General features: G+C 37.1%; 1 protein-coding gene across 2 annotated transcripts in view; it reads right to left on the bottom strand.

Moving 5' to 3' along the window:
* Positions 1 to 668: 668 nt before the first annotated feature.
* STRN (striatin) overlaps positions 669 to 21,041 on the bottom strand; it is a 95,435-nt gene continuing 75,062 nt past the window's right edge. For both annotated transcript variants that reach the window (XM_039257206.1, XM_039257205.1), the window contains 8 exons: positions 17,592 to 17,767; positions 15,426 to 15,473; positions 14,291 to 14,412; positions 11,040 to 11,207; positions 9,286 to 9,426; positions 5,502 to 5,606; positions 3,811 to 3,897; positions 669 to 3,704 (listed from right to left, as the gene is read on the bottom strand). In XM_039257206.1, coding sequence (XP_039113137.1) covers positions 3,535 to 3,704; positions 3,811 to 3,897; positions 5,502 to 5,606; positions 9,286 to 9,426; positions 11,040 to 11,207; positions 14,291 to 14,412; positions 15,426 to 15,473; positions 17,592 to 17,767 — 1,017 coding nt within the window. In that variant the 3' untranslated portion in view covers positions 669 to 3,534. The remainder of the gene's footprint in view (positions 3,705 to 3,810; positions 3,898 to 5,501; positions 5,607 to 9,285; positions 9,427 to 11,039; positions 11,208 to 14,290; positions 14,413 to 15,425; positions 15,474 to 17,591; positions 17,768 to 21,041) is intronic.

Raw genomic sequence — 21,041 nt, forward strand, 5'->3', positions numbered from 1 at the left:
CTGGCAAACACACACATGCACACGCACACACACTCTCTCCCTCTCTCTCTCAATCTCTCTCTGCCATAGCCCCCACCCCCACCCCCCAACTCAATCCTCACCCTCACTATAAGGCTGCATTTGTATTTTATTTTAAAGGCACCTCTCATTCTCTAGCTATTGCCTTCTTGATGATATCTGTTTTGTTAAAAAATCCTGAATGTTCAATGGAAATAGTTCAGTACTGAGGATGGAATTATTTTTCAATTCACATTTGAATAGCCAGGTTTTCTTACATTCAGATTTTAATAAACTAGAATGACAGTCTTTAAAACAAGCATGCTAGCCTATAACGAATATAGTATATACAGTAATTGAAACATTTAGAACTATATATTATACTGCAAAAGCAAACAGCACAACACTCATCGTACTCATCATTACCTGCGGGGTACACTACCTCTAAGAATGAAAATACAAAACAGTAAAATGCACCTATGGTTTATATATATATATATAATATATATATAATATATATAGCCTATATATATTATATATATTCCTACAATATATAATATATATTTATAAAATATACATACATTTTAGACATTTTCAAATAAATCTTTATCATTATCTCCAAAAGAAATTTATAGCAAGAATACTGAAGGAATGAAAGTCAGATAAACAAAAAAATTTTCACAAAGTTCATTATCAATGATGCAGCATAGTTTCCCTCCTTTTAGTCATAACTAAAATGATTATAAAAGCTAAATACTTTGCATAACTAATTATCTGTTTAATGGCAAAAATCGCTAAACTTGTTCCATAGAAAAATACTGAAGGTCATTATATCACTTATGTTAAATACCTGCCTAGGGTTCGAGTGGCAAAGGAGCTCCCTAGGACATCTGGGTTTTGAGGAGGGCGCCGCAAGTCCCAGAGATGGATTTGTAGCAGATGAAAACACAGCAGGGAGGACATCTCCTGCTGATTTTCATACTCTCCCAATACATTTCATCCGAAATATTTACAAACCGAGCACTGTGAAAGCATTTCAATGACTGTGTGAATCTTGAATTTGTTCATTTTGGGGATTAAATTTTTGATAGGCTGGGAGGAAAGCAGATACATGTCTATGCTTCTCTCTGGCTGGAAGACAGCTTTGGCTCATTTCTAGGCTGTGATCACACAGTGCTAGTGGAGAGGAATCTGTTTCTGTCTAGGGTCTCCAATGGCCCGGCACTGGCTGGCTGAAGAACTTTCAACAGCTCTATCGTCTGCACCACAGTTTACTTATCTCATGGTCATTTTCCACTCACTAAGAGAGAAATGTCAACCATGAGGTATAAAACGCAAGGGAAGAGGGTACCTTGGTTTTGAGAGTTTCAGTGATGTAAGTAAAGCAGGCACTGGAGACCTTGCGAGGTAATTAAACCAGTAAGTGGTAAAACAATAGCTTAGTCCATCATAAGCATGCCAAGTAAGGGCACCTGACTGGATTTTCCATTATCCTTATATAAAGGTTAGGTTACCAAGACCTTTTTTTTTTTATTTTTTTAAACTCATTGAAGGACCAAAAAGAGGAATGAACCAAACACAACGTGGACTTCTATATCTGCATGGGAATAAAAACATTCACCTGGGAGTTCAAGTCCAGGTCAATTCATCTGATTATAGAATGGAGTCCTTTGAGCCCACTGTTAACCAAAGCACAGATGAAATGACAATGTAGCTGTGTCAAAATATTAAAGCATATCTGTCTATCGATCAGACAAATCTAGCACAGGGCTTTAAAGAAAATTTGCCTGTATACTGCAAAACTCTAGAGGCAGAAAAGCAGAAATTTTAAAGAAAATTTGTCAATTACTAACCATATCACCACCAAGATACTTTTTCAAAGAGCAAATATACATATCATCAGAGTGTCACCGTTATGACAATGGAATATGTTGGAAGAGGAATGTAGGAATTACATTAAAAGGTTAAAATATTTATGGATATGAATTTTAAGCCTGAGAACTATTATATATACATTTTGCTGAAAAGTTGGGCATTAATAATTTATTCCTAATTTCTACACTGGTCTCTGACATTTGGGGCAAACAAAAGAATGTGAAGACATTTGCAGGGATGACGTCTACACACTAGGTCCAAAGAGTGGGGTCATGGGAATCTTAGGAGCTGGCCACATATGGGTCACAGGCTAGGTGAGCTCAAGGAACCCTGGTCCTTTATGACAGTTTTCCCCAGATACAGTAATGATACACTGCCTAGTAAAACATGCTGTGTACTCCAACTGAAGAATGGAGGAGTAGGGGAAGGGAAAGAGAAAACTCTTTAGCCAACGTATGCACTGAACTCTTCCATCAGATTTCCAGTGGGCTCTTCTTCTTGGATAGATTAATGGAAGACTTCTGGGGCACAAACCAGGTGCTTTATTTAGTGCTGCAAAAGCAGCTGCCTGACATCAATCATACCCTCCTGGGCTGTCAAACATAATAATTAGAAACTGTTTTTGGTAGGTGTCAGATAATTTGAATATGAGAGAGAAAGGAAGAGCAAGAGGTCATCCGAAGCATGGTTTAGTGGGTTCTGAAAAACAAGTACTCACAGATAACTTCCACCTTTTCAAACACTAGGTGAGATTTCATCAGTATGAGATAACCACTCTGGTACTATCAATATCACATGAATAAAGTGATTTTAAAATTAATAGAAATTATCATCAATATATGCCCTGCTTGCCCTTAAAAATAAACAGAATCTTGAACCTGAATAAGTTAAATTCTTTAGTAAAAGCAGACTCTATTGACTATTCATAATGGTGACTGTTTTTGATAGCTAAACTTTACAATGGTACCAAATCTATTTTCAAAAATGTAATACAATATAGAAATCTGCTTACAAACTAAATATTTGTTTAGCATTTTTGAATAATAATATATTTAACATATTATTGCATTTCTTTATTTCCCCTAATAGGTAAAATGCTTTACCAGGTGCTTTTATGTGCACAGATGAAAGGAGAGCTAAATTAAAAATTCATTTTAACACTGCCTGGCCATTATGCACATAGGGGTTAGTACAGCAGATACGGTAAAGATTACTGTTTTGACTACCTAATGTGTTTAACAAGATTTCTCCGTAGAGAACTGGGTCTAAATTTCTGTTCTTCCTCTACTCAGTCCCAGTCATCAAGCTTTTTAATTATCCCTTATAGCATGCCCAATATACTCAATATGGGCAGGCTAAACCTGTGTTCGCTCAGGCCTGCCTAGTGAACTAGAACCACCTCAGAAATAAAGGTGGAATTTGGGGGAAATTTTGGAACAGTTTTCAGGCTCACAGATTCAGCTGAGCTTGCAGCAACCGGAACAAACCTTAGTTTTTAGAAAACAGTATACGAATTGCAAAACTATACTTTAACAAATGTTCTCTGTGCTCCTTCAGCAGAACAAAAGGGCAGGACAGGTTGATTCTTGCCCTGGTCTTCTGTATCTCTTTTGTGCAGTTGATTATTTATAAAGAGCTAGAAGGTGAAGACGATGCATTGTGTCATACAAACACTTTAGCCAGCGCATCAGCCCCAGCACTGGCTATATAGCATTTGGATGGATGGAAAGCTACATCATGAATTGATTCTTCAAACTTTTTCCGATGAGCTGTGAACTCTTGGATACACGTCTTACTTTCTAGGTTCCATAAACGTATTGAACAGTCATGACCTGTATCAAAAGAAAAAAAAAAAACAAAAAAAGAAATTGAAAGGAAAAATTACATTAACCTGAAAATAATAAGGATAAATAAATAATTCATAGTTGATGTACTTACTCCCAGACATCAAGTACAGGCCATTGGGATCAACTGCTAAACTTGTAACAGCTTCTAGATGGGCTACCATGGAGTGGATGAGTTTGCCTTTGGGAAGAAGAGATTGTTACTCCTTATGAATAGCTTTCCTTATCCTGAACATATGCCAGTTACCATGTTACACTGACTTCTCCAGTCACCCCTCCCTGTGTTCTTAGAGCATCAATAGTTTTTTCCATCACAGCTAAAACAATGAGTCTCCCTCTCGCTCTAGCCATGGTAATGAGAAACAAAAGCTTAAATTTCAGATATTTTTGTTTTTCAAATAGCAATATAAAAGTCAGTCATTTGTACACACATATTCCTTTAAGCCATGTTCGTTAACTAAGACTCAGACATTATTAATCACCTACTTTGCATCTTTAGCTACAGGCAAATTATATAGGTTGTGAGATCAGAAGAGACTGAAATGAAGACAAAGGAATGGAGAGAAAACCTGGCCACAATATTGGTGGAAACAACATATAGAAAGGGATTAAAATATTAAATTACTCATTACAGCTAAGCAAAGTGAGCAAAAGTCAATATATCTACAAAGCGAATAGTAGATACTCAGGTAAATGTGGCTGCCCAAATGGAATGTTTTCCTCTGAACACAGTTCTTCAGGAATTTCCTTTAGACTATTGAAATGAAATACAATAAAAAAAAATGGGAAAGCCCAGCTAGTCTCCCCATCCCACATACACTAATTCAAATCAATCAAGACCAGTCAATATTATAATACAGAAAAGAGTAGTCCGTGGAAAACTGAATCAAATAAACCAAATTACTCAGGGGTTTCCATCTCCAACACTAAGGCTATCCAATATTGAACAATTTTAAGGTTTATTTATTTAAAGAGAAACTGTGAGCTGGGGAGGAGCAGAGAGAGAGAGGGAGAGAGCAACAATCTCAAGCAGGCTCTGCAGTGTCAGCGTGGATCGTGACATGGGGCTCGAACTCATGACCAAGGCTCAAACTCACAAACTGTGAAATAATTGCCTGAGCTGAAATCAAGAGTCAGGCACAACTGACCGAGCCACCCAGGCACCCCAAACTTGAACAATTTTAAACAAAATATAATGATCTATACGCCTCTTACTTCTAACATGTTTCTACTTTTCCCCAATATATTCATAGCAAGAGATCAGTTTTATTGGTATTTGAATGACCTTTTCAATTGTGTCCCTAGTGATAATCTTGGCTCTAGGGCCAAAACACAGTATCTACATGTTATCAAATAAACTAAGATGAGGGGCACCTGGGTGGCTCATTTGGTTAAGCATCCAACCTTGGCTCAGATTATGATCTCCCTGTTCGTGGGTTCAATCCCCACATAAGGCTCTGTGCTGACAGCTCGGAGCCTGGAGACTGCTTCACATTCTGTGCCTCCCTCTCTCTCTGCCCCTCCCCCATTTGTACTCTTTCTCTCAAAAATAAATAAAACATTAAATAAATGACTTAAATTAACTAAGATGATTTTATATGCTATCATGAAGACTAGTTCTTAGTAGATTTAGACAGAATGAACAGAAACTGAGCTGGAAGAGTATCTGTTTCCGTGCTTAGTCCCAGACTACATAGCCGCTGACAGTCACCCAACTCAGCCTACTTAGAGTGGGTTTTGTTTTTTGTTTTGCTGTAACAAGAGCACTGTGTAGTGAACACGCACCTGTGTTGTTATCATAGAATTTGATGTGCCTGTCTTCATGAGCAGTGATGCTGATGGGAAGAGTGGGATGGCTGACAACTCTATTTATCTGACAGGAAGAGTTGGCTGTGAAAAAGAAAAAAAAAGAGCAACAAAGTTAGTTAAAGCTACTATTTCTTCATAGAAGAGGACTGAATGCTCACCTGAGACTAAAAAAGTAATGAAGTGACTTTAATTTGTCTTTAGTTCATTTATCCTGTGACTGTGTTCTTAATTTCCATGTTAGGAAGGAAGAAGTGCCTGAGCAACACCATACTGACAAATCTAGCGGTACTTACCAATGAGAATTTTCTTTTCCACCATCAGCAATCAAGGGGTGGGTACCACCTAGGGCTTAGTGTGGGGTCATTGACATTTCTTATTTTCTGATGATCTACGGTATTTCTGCAGCTTTAATGAAGCTCCATCATTACTTACAAGTAGATGATACCCAAATTTAAATCCCTCCTCTTTCTAGAATACTCTTTACCACATGGTTATCAACTGAAGACAATATGACAAAGAGAGCTATGAACTCTATAATCTTCTCTTTTTCATCATAATAGAAATAAATGGTCATCATCTGATAGTCTAACATGTTTGGAATCTTCAAAGAGTCAGCATCCTAATAGTATTTTTTGTGCACTGTACAGTAACTTTCAAAGAATTTCAATTATATGCACAATGAGAGAGGCAGGCCACATGTCGTTAGGTCCATATCACAGTCATGAACTGTTTCATGATAGAAACTGGTAAATCTGTGTGAAGGTAGCTAGGTAGCTAGTTCTTGTATTATTTTTGAAACTCTGCATATTTAAAATTATTTCAAAAAGAGTTAATTTTTTTAATCTTAGAAAAGTTATTATGAATTTACATTTACATAATAGAAAGTATAGCTAAATATAGATAAAAATAATGGTAATATTAGGATACTCTATTGGATTTTCTTGTGGTCCGTAAAAATATGACATCCTAAAAACTGAAGTAGTCTTTTTCCAGTACTAATGGCCTGTTACCTACGAATAAAACAAAAAGTTACTTAACTATGTGGAGTAAGCTCTGGGTCAGTTATACTCAGTTTAAATGGTCTTAAACAAAGAGTTTAATTTCAAAACTCAGCCTATAGTTTTTTTCCCCTCCAGAGATAACATACCACTGAGCATTATCCTCTGTAGGCTCTAGCAGGAGAGTAACAAAAGAAAAGAAATACTTTAAGTAAAATATCCCATGTACTCTGAGAGAGAAGTTTCTGAGAAGAGCTTCAATTATGCTGAGATCTAGAAAATAATTATGACAGAAATCAAATGATGGAAGCAGGCAAAGGAGTTTTCATTTAGTAATACTTTTAAGGAAGTTTCTCCACTTAATGGTAAATCAGACAAGTAAGCAAAATGCAAAGAACACTAGAAATAAATGAACAATGAATCTAAAAACATCCCACAAGTATTCGTATTTAGCTTGTAATGTAGAAATGGCTTATTTTTCACTGGATTGACAAGTCCTCAATTACCTGCTTCAAATACTTTTGACTTCATCACAGTCAAATCACCATTGACAATAATGAAGAGAAAGTTAGTTTATTCTGATTGTTAGAACAAAAATCCTCCATCCTTTTTAATTCTATATGAAATTCACTTTCACCTTGAAATGTTTTTGGTCTGCATTTTAATTTTTTAAAAATCTGCTAAATTTCAGAAAAGAACAATGTAGTAAAAAATAAATAGGTAGGTGTAGTCAGAATAGAAAAGAATAAAAATACAGCTCTAAAGTAATAAAACTGATAATTTAGGAAATGTCAGGACAGGGCACCCGGGTGGCCCAGTCAGTTAAGCATTCAGCTTGGGCTCAGGTCATGATCTCGTGGTTCCTGGATTTGAGCCCTGAGTCAGGCTCTGTGCTGACAGCTCAGAGCCTACAGCCTGCTTTAGATTCTCATTCATATTCATTCTCTCTCTCTCTCTCCCTTCCCCCCCTTTCTCTCTCTGCCCTTCCCCACCTGAGCTCTCACACTAGCTCTCTCTTTCAAAAGTAAATAAACAAACATTTAAAAAAGGGATACATTTAAAAAAGGAAATGTGAGGACATATTATTATTATAACTCAAAATAATTATCACTTATTCCAATAATGCTACCTTTGTTCAAAACGTTTTTGGCAGTTTTCTTTAGAAATTATTTCTAGTATCGGGTAAAAAGTCACATGACCTTATTGTCACACATTTAAGGAGAAAAATGGGATTGCCTAGTTCAGTTCATCCATCTCATCCACCAGACCTGACATCTTATTAATTTGTAGCAGTCATTAAAAATAAGTATTTACCACTTAGGACATTCTAGGAATTCTTAGACAATCTCTGAAGGTAATTCCAAAAATGTTCACATCCTTCTAGTTTCATATTGTTATTTGTATTTTACTACTGTAGCTTTAGGTCATATATTTAAATTGATTTTAAATTTACTGAGAGTCTAAAACCTATTATTTCTTGGCAAAAAAGTTTCTCTTTTTCCTATTCCATAACATCAGTTTTTATTTTTTCGCCCTTCTCTTTGACATCCAAATAGTTCAAAACTCTATTCATGTGTATTTCCCCAAACAATTCTCATAGGACCTCAGGGGAAAAAAAACATAAAAACACAAAGGACAACAGATTGGGAAGAGAAAATGAAGAAAGCCAAAATGGAATGAAGGAGATTTCTGTAAGGAAAGAGTGGGGAGCAGGGGGAGAGACAGGTAGGCAGACAGACATAGACATAGACATAGACACAGACACACACAGACACACAGACACACACACACACACACACACACACACCATGGTAATTATTTTTAAAGCTAGTTCTCAGATTAAAACAATATATATGTACACAGTTTACTTTGTCAACTGCAACGTAAAATGTAATTGTCTGGATTAAGCCTAAAGACAGAAAGCAATGGTTAAAAAAGCCAAAATCGAAAAGATTCTGTAGCATCTTTTTCACAATCTGAGAAATTATTTCCTGACTCTCTGTATCCAATGAGAAGCTTCATATTTGAGATTTTGAGAGACACAGCTTGATTTACATTCTAATCAGTAGTGAGCTGTGTCAAATAATATTATTAATACAAAACTGTTGATTTAAAAAATGAAATTATGAGAAAGGAAAAACAGATTTATTTTATATTCAGAATAAATATTATTTTCTTCAAACAGAATTGAAAACTAATCATTTGTAGTATGTATTGTAATACATATCATTCCGTATCCGGCTTGTTTTAGGAGTACAGTGGTGAGGACTATTGACCCGGCAACTGAGGCTTCTACCTCAAATGCTATTCCAAATCGTACAGTTATAAATGTGCATAAACTTAACTGAAAGTCTTTTTTTTTTTTTTTTTTTTTTTTTATTTATTTATTTATTTCTAGGAGACAGAGAGAGAGACAGCGCGAGCAGGGGAGGGTCAGGGAGAGAGGGAATCACAGACTGAAACAGGCTCCAGGCTCTGAGCTGGCAGTAAGCACAGAGCCCGACGCGGGGCTCGAACCCACGAACTGCGAGATCATGACCTAAGCGAAAGTCGGACGCTTAACCGACTAAGCCACCCAGGCGCCCCTGAAAGTCTTAAAATTAACTGTAAATCATTTCATCCAAGTAACTGTGTTCTGTGATTTAAAAGGCAGAACTCTTTATAATGACAAGTATTTTTTGTAGTTGAGTCTAGTAATTATAATTTTGAGAAAGCTTAAAAACTTGACTCAAACAAAGACTACTTAAAATTGGTATACATACTTGTATCGAGGTTGGATTCTAAAGTGAGAATACGCTGTTGCGTTTCCATGTTAAAGATGCTTGTATATCCTTTGCTGAACGATGCTACCATATGGCTCGGGTCACTGCTCACTAGATCCACAGACGCAGGGATTCCCAATTCTAAGAGAGTCAGAATATATTGAGACAATGGTGATCAGTCTATTTGAAAATGTTCTTATAATATGGCAAAACAAATAGTCACAAGATTTCCTTAAGAAGTAAAGAAGGCTCAACATTAGAATAAAAATTAGCTCATAGCCATTCACTGGAGATTATTTCTTTTGTAACTGTCAGCACTAGCCTATTTTATTATCCTTACCTGTTCAGCAAGTCTTCCATATGTTACTCAGCTAATGTATTCATAGCATGCAGGCCTCTACTCAGAAAATAAATGGAAAACATTTCTGGCCTGTAAGTATTGTTGCTTCCACTTCTATCTGAGGCTTAGAGTGGCTTCGTGGGAATTCTTTAAGAGTCCATCTCTTATGAGGAATTCTAACTCATTTAAAGTATGGAATTAAAGAAGTAAAATTTTAAATTATTATTTACTGGTAGGGTTATGCAAATATCAAATGCAGACAACTAATCAAAACCCAGACACACGTTAAAACAGTTCAAGAATAAAGAAGGCATTTTATTTATCATCTAGAATAGGATAAAACTTGGTTAAACTTGCAGTGTACTTACAAACATAAAAGAATAGAATGATATGCATACATGAATATAATCTGTTTTTTTATTTGGTTCAAAATCTAAAGCAGTCAAAAAATGTGTATATTACAGAAGAAGATACATTAATAGATAATAAGCACAAGCACACACACACACAAGTGTTCTAATTAGCCACCAAAGTGATGTAGATTAAAGCCACAATGAAACACTGCTACACATCCACCAGAGCGGCTAAAGCTAAATGAACGGACACCAAATGTTGGTTAATGAAGGATGGAGAGCAAGTGGAATTCTCATATATGCTGTCAGTGGTGTAACATGGCACAGCCATTCTGGAAAAGTTTGGCAATTTCACATAAAGCTGAATACACAAAACCACTTCTAACTCCCAGCAATTCTACATCTAGCTCTTTACTAGCTCAAAAAAAAAATATGAATGTTCATAGAAGTTTTGTTCACAATGGTCAAACACTGGAAACAACCCATATGTCCATCCAGAGGTAAATAAACAAACACACTGGTTTAATGCAATACTATTAAACAGAAAAATAAATAAACTGATATGTAGTTGAATAGGGCTGAATCACAAAACATTATAGAGTAAAAAGCCAGATACAAAAAGAATACATATTATATGACTTCACTTCTATGAAAGTTTAGAACAGATAAAACTTATCTGTGATGAAAGAAATCATACACCTGGTTGGAAATGGGAAGAGGGACTGGGAAGGACACAAAGACACTTTGAAGAGGTGAAGGAAAGGTTCGAGATTTTGAGAGGTATAAGAATTATATATTTGTCAAACCCAATAAAACATATCATCAATATCTATTTTTATTGTATATGTTATATCTTGATTTAAAAAAAATTTTTTTAATGTGTGTTCTTTCACCAAATAGTAGGCTTTTAAAAATCATGAGTTTCATTGCTTAAAAATAAAAAAACCTTCAAATGAAATTTAAACTCTAAGAGTTTGTACAATCATGTACTCAGTATATTTGCACGTTGGTAGAAGCAGACACGTGATAAAAGGTTCGGTTGAATGACAAAAAGCATGTACCTTGATTATCACTAAATACACTCAGGGCTGGAGCAGCTTCAGCTGTATCCCACAAGCGGAGAGTGCCATCTGCTGAGCAGGACAGCAGGCGCTGGTGTGCAGCACTGTAAGCCAAGCCCCACACGGCATCGGTGTGGCCCAGCAGAGGGCCCCGTAAAACAGAAGGATCTACACAGAAGAGCAAGATTGCAGAATCAGGAGAAAAAAACAAATCATAGAGGTAACTCAGATTCCAGAGAAAGGAAATCTACAAACAAAAGCGTCTAACAACAGCACAAAATATGCTTCCTAGTTTCTATCATTCTTCTGAAATGTTGCAGTAACTAAAAACAAGCTTGGAAATATGTACATGCAGAGTCTAGGGCTTATAAATTAAAATTTTAAAGTACATATTGCTCTTCTTAAAAAAGTTAGGTATTTCCTTCTCCCTTCCCTTTCTTCTTTCCATTTGTCTACATTTTTTAAAAAAGCATGTTAACACATGTCATTTGAATTTCATCTACCTTCAGAGAAGCCACTATTCCCCGAGGAAATGAAAGAGATCCCTTCCCCCCACCCCCCACCTCTGTCAGCACTTTGGATACGCTCCTTCAGACCACCCTCCTGTCCCTCCACATTATGAATGGCCCTTACTTCTGGGAGCGACAGGCCCCTGCTATTCACGGTGGACATGAACTGAGACCTATTGGTACCCCCAAATCCTCTAACAGCACTGACATGTGGATGACGTGTGCATGAAGGGGAGAAGGGAGGATCACTTAGCATGGTTTCATAACAAAAATCAAACTGGAAACTATCAATCCATACCGTGACTCTATGAAGCAGTGCTTTCAAGATGGCTCACACATGTTAAGTTTAAAATGTCAATAACATTATCTGTCCTCTACTCTCTGTCATATCGTAAAATATTTATTGAAGACACGGTGTGTTGGGCACTATGCTAGATGCTGGGGCCATACAGATAATTAAGACACGGTGCTATCCTTGTCTCAAAAGACATCATTGTGGTAAGTACAGTAACAGTGACTGACATCGTATCCATGGAGAGTAACAGGGAGGAGTGAAAGCTTCCTGGAGAGAATGACACCTAGAGTATATGGGGGTTGGCCAGTCAAAAACTAGACGGAGGCCACTGCTGGCAAAGGAGGCAACACCTGCAAAATCACAGGAGGAAAGAAAAAGAAAACCGGACAGGTGAGGAAACTTACAAGCAGGTCAGCACCATTGAAGAGTGAAGCCAGAGCCAGGAGGATAAGAAGAGAGTGGCTCGTTTAAGGTGGGATATCTACAGCCTATCAAGGCACTTGGGAGTTATTCTGAAAGCAAAACGAACCACCGAGGGGTTTTCCAGGAGTGGGAGGGTGAAGCACATACTTAATAAGGTAGTCTTCACCGAAGTGCAGAAGACAGGTTGGACAGAATCCTGAGGACGGCAAGGGGACTGCTCCAGCAGTCTGGGCAAGTGATGATGAACACCTAGGGGAGGGCAGCGGGAAAGGGGGCAAAGCAGATGGGGTATATTCAAGGAATATTTAGGTAATTAATATTAGGGAAATATTAATTACTAGGAGATTAATAAGATGCTTATAGTAAACAGAAGAAGGCAACAAGGACAACTGTTAGGTTTCTAGCTTGGGTGATTGTGGCAGCGCCACCATCTCATAAAGAGTAGATGGAGAAGGAACACAGCACTTGCAGGGATTTATGGACGATGAGATGGCCACTTTGAAATGTTCTGTAGGCAGTCTGAGGCTTACAACAGAGATTTATGAGTCAACAGCATATAAAACCATAGAAGTGGATTCAGTCTACCAAAGAATATGCATACGAAGCAAGGAATGAATAGGGTGTGGGCCTTGATAAATGCCAACGTCTACAGTGAGAAAAATAAAAGTTTCTGAAGGATAGGAAACAGAAATGGTCACAGACTTAAGGGTCAAAAAGGGCAACAGCGGACAAATTTCAAAGAGGATGGAGTGTTCTACAGTTTGAGATAGCCAACACAGCTAGTAAAACAAGGACCAGAAAATACCCCATGGATCAGCCAATCAGGTAGTCAGTGTCAACCTTGGTATATTTAAGTGGGATGGTCAGAAGACAGATGCACAGGAAACTAGTAACTCCGAGCTGTGTCTTCCGGTCACACCCAACAAAGAGACACATACAGGTGATGAGAGAAAGAGAGACTAAACAGAAGCCAGAGAGGGAAACAGAGTCAAGAAAAGGCTTCCCCTTTCCTAGGATAGAAACTGCCTGAAATTACTTATATGCGGAGGGAAGGGAAAGAGAGAAAAGAGGGCAAGGCTTAAGGTCAAAGCAAGAGATAGAGCAAGAGCGAATCAAGTACAGTCTCAAAAGAAACAAGAGAAAACGAGGTCAAGAGCCAAAGGAGAAGGGCTGGGTGACTTGGGAAAGAATAACTGATCCTCTAAAAGAGAGATAAAGGAAGTAAGGAAAAATATGGAACAGATCAATCTGTAAGAGACCTGGGGAGAGAGAAGGAGTTTACCTTTCACAAAATACATGTTAAATGTTTATTAAATAAATGTTGGGAAAATCTTTTGTTTACTGAATTTCTTATCTTTATTTAGGTTTGGTGGTAAAATTAAAGTGAAGATGAAAATAAACATGGTTTTAGGACAAATATGAAACTTTATAACATTCTAAAATTTGAGAATACAGGAGGAAACCAAAACAGTCAATTCCTAAACAGTTTTTGCAAAAGAATTTATGGTAAAATCTAGTGATAGATTATCATGTGGATTTATGTTTCATGGTACTGTTCCCAAGACTAACGGGCACTTCTTAACTTTTAAGGCCTTTCAACATTTTGGTGTCATGGAACTTAAAAATCATTAGCCTCCACACACTCCAGTGATTGATCAAGAAGATGCTGCCAACATTCATTTTCCTTCAGTTGTTTGTCAAGAACAATAATAGTGTCTCAGGTAATATACAGACACCCAAAATGAAGAAAACAGTTCAGTCACAGCCAGTGTTTCCAATCAATAAAACTCTGGAGGGGGGAGGAAATATTTGCAGGAATAACACTTTTTATTTTTTCTTTTAATATTATATATCAAATTGATTCCTAAATACATGAGTCCTTTTTAATAAAATGAAGACCTTGCTATCTTTTATTTTTTTTTAATTTATTTTTTTAAATTTCTCATTTTATCCTTCTATATGCTACATAAAGTGTATAAAAGGAAGACGATTTATTCCTTCATACCATGGGGGGGAACACCTACCATAGGAGTCATAGGGATCGACATTGGGGTTGGTGGTGTTCCAGCCCTGGATCAGCCCGTCAGCACCCCCGCTGTAGCACTGCTCGCCGCTGCTGCTCATCACCACGCACAGCACCGGGCCTCTGGGGACAAAGATCAGTTTCTAGTCCCCAAATTCAATCTGATAATAGCACTTGTTAGAAATAAGAATGCTTAGGGGGGCCTGGGTGGCTCAGTCGGTTGAGCGTCCAACTTTGGTTCAGGTCATGATCTCACAGTCCGTGGGTTCGAGCCCCGCATTGGGCTCTGTGCTGACAGCTAGCTCAGAGCCGGAGCCTGTTTCAGATTCTGTGTCTCCCTCTCTCTCTGACCCTCCCCTGCTCATGCTCTCTAACTCACTCAGAAATAAATAAAACATTTAAAAAAAAAAAAAAGGGAAAAAAAAGAAATAAGAATGCTTAATTGTTCATACGGCTTTCTATTTTTCTGCTTTTTCCAATGAATAAAAATACTCCAAAACCATCACACAACTTCTCTTCTGCTGCTACCCCAGGTGTTGGTAAACTATGGCCTGTGGGTCAGATCCAGCCAGTGGTCTGCTTTTGTACAGCCCTCAAGCTAAAAATGGTTTTTACATTTTTCAAAGGGTTATAAAACAAAACTAAAAAAAAAAAAAAATACAACAAAAAATATATGGCCTACAAAGCTGAAAAAGTACCTACTATCCGACCCTTTCTAAAAAAAAATGCCAATCTCTATGGTAATCAAGTGAATAAGTATATCCCTCAAGCTTATGTGGAAAATATGAGAAGCATGCAATATGTGTTCATAATTTTAAAATTCTTGGATTTTTAAAATCTAGATTATCTTTAAGGGAAAAAAAGGTCAGGATTTATAAGAGATAAACCTTACTGCATCAACTTATTTTGAGCAAGAGAGATATAACATTTAAACATCATCCAAATAAAATCTAATTTTAGCAAGGATCTCTGGTAGTGATAAGTTTTTAACACTGTTTTTAATATTATATTATCTGCCAGTTTCTTTTACATTAAAAAAAAATGCTACTAAATACAAAAAATATAGTGAGAAAATAAAATAATCAGGCTGATGTCCAGTGATGCTGACTTAAAACAAAGAATAAGCACATACTTACTTATGAGCCCTGAATGTATAGATAGGCTCCACATCAAGAGACGTACTCCTAAATCAGAGAGAGAGGACTTTTATCACTCTGAGTTTCAATAGGAAACAGTATCACAATTTTGTTGCAATACATGCCAATACATGCCACAAAATTGTCTTTAGAAATACCAACACTGTGGTAATATACCATTCTCTACCTAGGACACCTAAGACAGCTTATCTGATATCAATCACATATTTCTGTGGCCTCAAGAAACAAAATCCTTGTTTAGTAATAATACCTGATTGTAGTGTTCTCAGCATTATTATAGTCTATTTGACTAAAGGAAGAGTGAGCCACACTCAAAGAATATCATGGGCTTTGAGGAGATAAAGTTTTGGATTCAATTAGCTGGCTAACTTGAGGCAATTATTTATTCTTTTGGAACTTCATATTCCTCTGTATTTAAAACAAAACTGAAAAATCAGGATAACACCAAATACTCCCAGGGTTAAATAAAATTCTACAAGTTAAACAGGGTAGGCTAGAACTAGGCACATAGCAAGATTTCAATAAAGGCACTTTAATTTCTTTGCATTTCCATTAAGGTTAAGATGTCTGTCCTCTATACTTACAAAAATTGTCCAAGTCATCAGTTTATTCATTCAGAACACTGAATGTATAGATACTCTACACTGCTTAATACTGGCCATGGGTGTAATGGAAACTAGATTTAAAGTCAATTACTTACCATTTCTTATACTGTACTGCAGTTTTTTATAGGCATATGATTTCTCTCTTCAAACATTTCCAAAATTTTGTGCTCAAAAGTAACCAGGCCAATGTTATTTACATGTGAAGGTATTATTACTCAGCTATCACTAGCTAAGAAACTTGTTTCAATATTTTTCTAAGTTTTAGTCAAGAATACAGACATTCACTTTCTTTGGTCTAATGAGATGCCCACTGCGACCAGAGAACTATATAGACAAAAGGCATGATTTATAAAGAAGAAATAATTACTCTCTGCTGAAGATAGCTGATCCTTAAGAGGAGTCACTTGGTTTTAGCAAGATCTGGTTGAGCTACTTGTTGAAGACTGATAAATCGAGTATTTTATCTAGTTTATGTAGGACTCACAGCAGAAATGTTCACTGATCCCATTTAAACTTGGCAATAGACATCCTCTATCAGTAGTAAAACTTCTGTAATCTCTGCCAGTTCATGTTTCTCTTCTTCCAATAATAGAAGGGCCTGACACTGGAGAAGGCCATTCCTGGCACATGCTGGGTTTGGACCATCTAATTCAAGGACACAAGGAGAGGGACTTCCAATAAGTACCCTATCAAGTGGGACCAGGATTAGCTTGGTGACTGATAAAAGAGATTATAACAACCCATGTCTGCTCATTCTTAGAGAAGAACCAAGGGGCCAAGGCAAGAACTAGCAGTTATGTGACAGAACAATAGTGCCTTTCACAGTCGATACATTTTGGTGGACGTGGAGAGTACCTAAAGGGTCAAGGCCGAAAGACAATACCAAAGAGAGGTCCTTCACCCTGCAATCAGCCTTTCTTCCCTTCCACGCCCTAAGTCCAAACCTAGTAAATAACAGGACAAGGTTGCGCTGGGGTTTGATGTTTTTAAATGTACCTACACTTCTTTACCACAACAGTAGAAACCTTCAATATAGATAAGGAAATCCACAAATATGACAGCCATTTAAAACACTGTGTAAGGATTGTAAACAGAATTCACAAGCTCTGGGAAACTATCAGATGATACTATTTCTCTCTCAGTGTCAATTTTCCAACCTAATATCAGATTGCGAGCATGAAGGGAAAAATTCTAATTATGTGACATGGTAAAGAAGAAAAAGCTGGAAGGAATATTTGAGAAAGTTAAGAGCAAATAATTAAGTACTGTTCTGCTGAAAACTGATCATTAAGATACTCAAATACAGGGCACCTGGGTGGCTCAGTTGGTTGAGGGTCTCACTCTTGATTTCGGCTCAGATCATATCTCACCTTTTGCGGGTTCGAGCCCTGTGTTGGGCACAGTGTGAAGCCTACTAGGGATTCTCTCTTCCTCTCACTCTGACCCTCCTGTGAGCACTCTCTCTCTCTCTCAAAATAAATAAATAAACTGAAAAAAAAAAAAAAAACCCTCAAATACAGTTAAAGTAGAATATTCTCACTTTTTGGCTGGGGCCGTTTTCTGCAAATTCCACATTTTTAATGTGTGATCCTCTGATGCTGTTATCAAAACAGGCTCAGTTGGGTGAAAAGCAAGGGCTCGGATGCCATCGAAGTGACTTCGTAATGTAAACTTAGGGTTCCACGTCTTCCTCAATGCATCTTTATTGTTTGCTATCTATTACGAAAACAAAAGAAATACCCAGATATCTAGTTCAGGACATGAAAAAAAATTGTATTTCAACATTAATTCTTGCTGATTTGTCATTAAATCATCACATTTGGCAATTTTCAAAACAATATAATTTCTAAATGCAAATAATCAAATCAGTAGGCAAAATTAACAGTATGTCAACAGTGGTTTTCTTTGAAGAAATATGAGTGAATGTGCAACAAGAAAACAGGTAACATAATTCAAAATTGAAAGAAGCTTAGATAACATAAAATGGGTTTTTACTAGGATGACCTTAAAAAAAAAAAAAAAAAAAAAAGGGACACCTGGGTGGCTCAGTCGGTTAGGCGGCCGACTTCAGCTCAGGTCATGATCTCACGGTTCATGGGTTCGAGCTCTGTGTCAGACTCTGTGCTGACAGCTAATTCAGAGCCTGGAGCCTGCTTCAGATTCTGTGATTCCCTCTCTCTCTGCCCCTCCCCTGCTCAAGCTCTGTCTCTCTCTGTCTCAAAAATAGAACATTAAAAGAAAAGACAAATAATTTCAACTTATAGTATAGAAACTAATTTGTTAACAAAACTTGAAAATGAAGCTATCTTTAATAACCTACTAACGTTACAGAATATGAACTTCTGAGTTTTTCAATACTTTCTATGAAAAGCTAAATTTTCTTTGTCAAATTGGTAACAAGGTTTATAAACTGGAAACATAAAATGTTAACCCTGAAAGAGACAATCAGATGTTACAAAACAATAAATTCCATTTGCAAAACATATCATTATGTTGCTTTTCTCCACATAAACTCCATCTCAACAACTTAAAAAATGCACTTTTTTTTCATTCCCAACTAATGGGAAAGCCAAAGAGGTTCATGTTTAATTTTACACTAGCACCACATACCACATCACATATCACTCTTTACCCTCCATGACTAACAATCATGCTAGATTTAGGCACGAGTAGGGCACATATTGGTAACACACTGAAAAAATATTACTATACTTACAATGACAAAAACCAACAATAATACTAACTGCTATCTTGAACATTATTATTTTACATATTTTTCAAAAAATAACATTAACTTACTTAATTGTTACAACAGGTCTATGGAGGAATTAACATTATCCCCAATTTAAAGACCAGTCGTGTAAAGAAAAGAGAAGTTGAATGACTTGCCCACTAGTAAGTGGAGGGCTCAGGATTCAAAACCAAGTAGTCTGATTTTAGAGGCTACACTCATAATACAAACTATTAACTTTGGACCCAGAAGTTTAAAGTCTGCAGAAAAATTTGGATACAGCAGGTCACAATTGGGCCATTAAGAAGCCAAAACACATGATACAAGGAAATACTATAAGGATTACTATCTTTGCAGGGGGTGGGGGGCACAGAACGGGAGGAGAAGCAAAACAACTAAGTTGACCCTAGTCTGCTCTTAATTAAAGAGCTAAAAGATTTTCATATGTAAGAGCAATTAGATTCCTTCTGAATGTCTTAATGTGGCAGACAGCCATTAAGATGATTCCCAATCAGCCCCACGTCCTCATATTCACACCTTGTGTGAAGTCCTCTTCCATACAATAGGGTTACTCTGTGTGACCAATAACATACAGCAAATGTGGTGAGAAATTAATTCCAAAATCAGGTCATAAGACCTTGCATCTTGGATGTTCTTGCTCACTCTCTTTTTAAGTACACCCACACTGGGAGAAGCTAACTAGCTGCTCCACTGAGAAAGGCACAGAGAGGCTCCTGTGGTGAGGAACCAGTCTTCAGTCAATCTTCTGGAGACTTCTGGAGTTCCTTCTTCCAGCAAGGAACGAAGGCTTTCCAACAATGGCATGAGTGAGCTCGGAAGTAGACCCTCCTGCATCAAGTCTTCATTTAACACTGCAACCCCTGCTATGTGCTGACTATCACCACATAAAAGACCAGAAACACACATATAAGCTGCCCTAGATTGCTGGCCTCCAGAAACTATAACAAATGTTGTTTTAAGTTGTGTTGGGTGCAATTTGTTACACAGCAATAGATTACTAATATGTTTATTAGAACAAGAGGCTACTTTTAGAAACACAGACGTAACACTAAGTTTTTTAATAACTAACAGCTCATAAAAAAACAAGAATGACATTTCTCTAGAGACATGACTGAGTTCTGTAACATATGGGACAAAATCTTTGTGGGGTTAGTAGAGAGAGAATAGAAGTATCTAATGGGAACTTCTGCTTTTAGCCATGATGTAGACTATACCATTAGGATCAAGTCTGTACTGAGGACAAGTAGAAAAGCAGATCTAAAAATTTTTAAATGGAGAACCAGAAAAAGAGTGAAGAAAAGGGAGGCCAGGATCCAGGGAAAGACAGTCTTAAAAGGTGAGCAGAGTCTTAAAAGGTGAGTCTGATATTTGGAGTTGTTTCTCCTCAGAGGTATTTACTGATTCCAGAGGGATGGCTGAGCTGTCCTTTTGACAGCTGGGCAGTGCAAGGAGATACAGGCTGGTGTCCGGGGCCTGCCAAGAAAGTGGGACTTGGTGAACCACCTTGCTTTGGGTTTTGAGTCCAAAGAGTTGCATCCTAAACAGAAGTGTGAACTAGAACAAAAGCCCTTGCAGAGACAGCAGATTAGCTTTAAATAATCAGAAAAACTGAAACTGGAATGAGGTGATCCAGATTTCTACTGGCTACAGACATCTGAGAGAAGCAAATTAAAATAGACTCCCTTGGGGAAGATAATCATCCTAGGCCTGAAGTTATTTCTATAGATAATTTTTCAAGTATAGTTATTTAGACACAATAAAAAATAAACATGCCCATACAAGATTATACAGCTTAATGAAAACAAGTGGAAACATAATCATGCTTACTGTGTTCAAGATAAAAGACAACATTGTAAATTTTGGAATCTATAAAAAAAAGAATTCTAGAAGCAAACAATATAAGACCAAAGTAGATAGGTTTAATTACAGATTACACATAACTGAAGAAAGAATTAGCAAACCAGAAGAAGAGTCATAAAAACATCTAGTGTGGGGGCACCTGGGTGGCTCAGTGGGTTAAGCATTCGACTTTGGTTCAGGTCATGATCTCACGGTTCATGGGTTCAAGCCCACCTCTAGCTCTGTGCTGACAGCTAGCTCAGAGCCTGGAGCCTGTTTCGGATTCTGTGTCTCCCTCTCTCTCTGACCCTCCTCTGCTCAAGCTGTCTCTCTCTCTCAGAAATAAATAAAACATTTTAAAAAATTTTAAAAAAAATCTAGTGTGAAGTATACAGACAA

This window comes from Hyaena hyaena, unplaced genomic scaffold (genome assembly GCF_003009895.1).
Source record: "Hyaena hyaena isolate Hyena2069 unplaced genomic scaffold, ASM300989v1 scaffold_607, whole genome shotgun sequence".
NCBI lineage: Eukaryota > Metazoa > Chordata > Mammalia > Carnivora > Hyaenidae > Hyaena > Hyaena hyaena.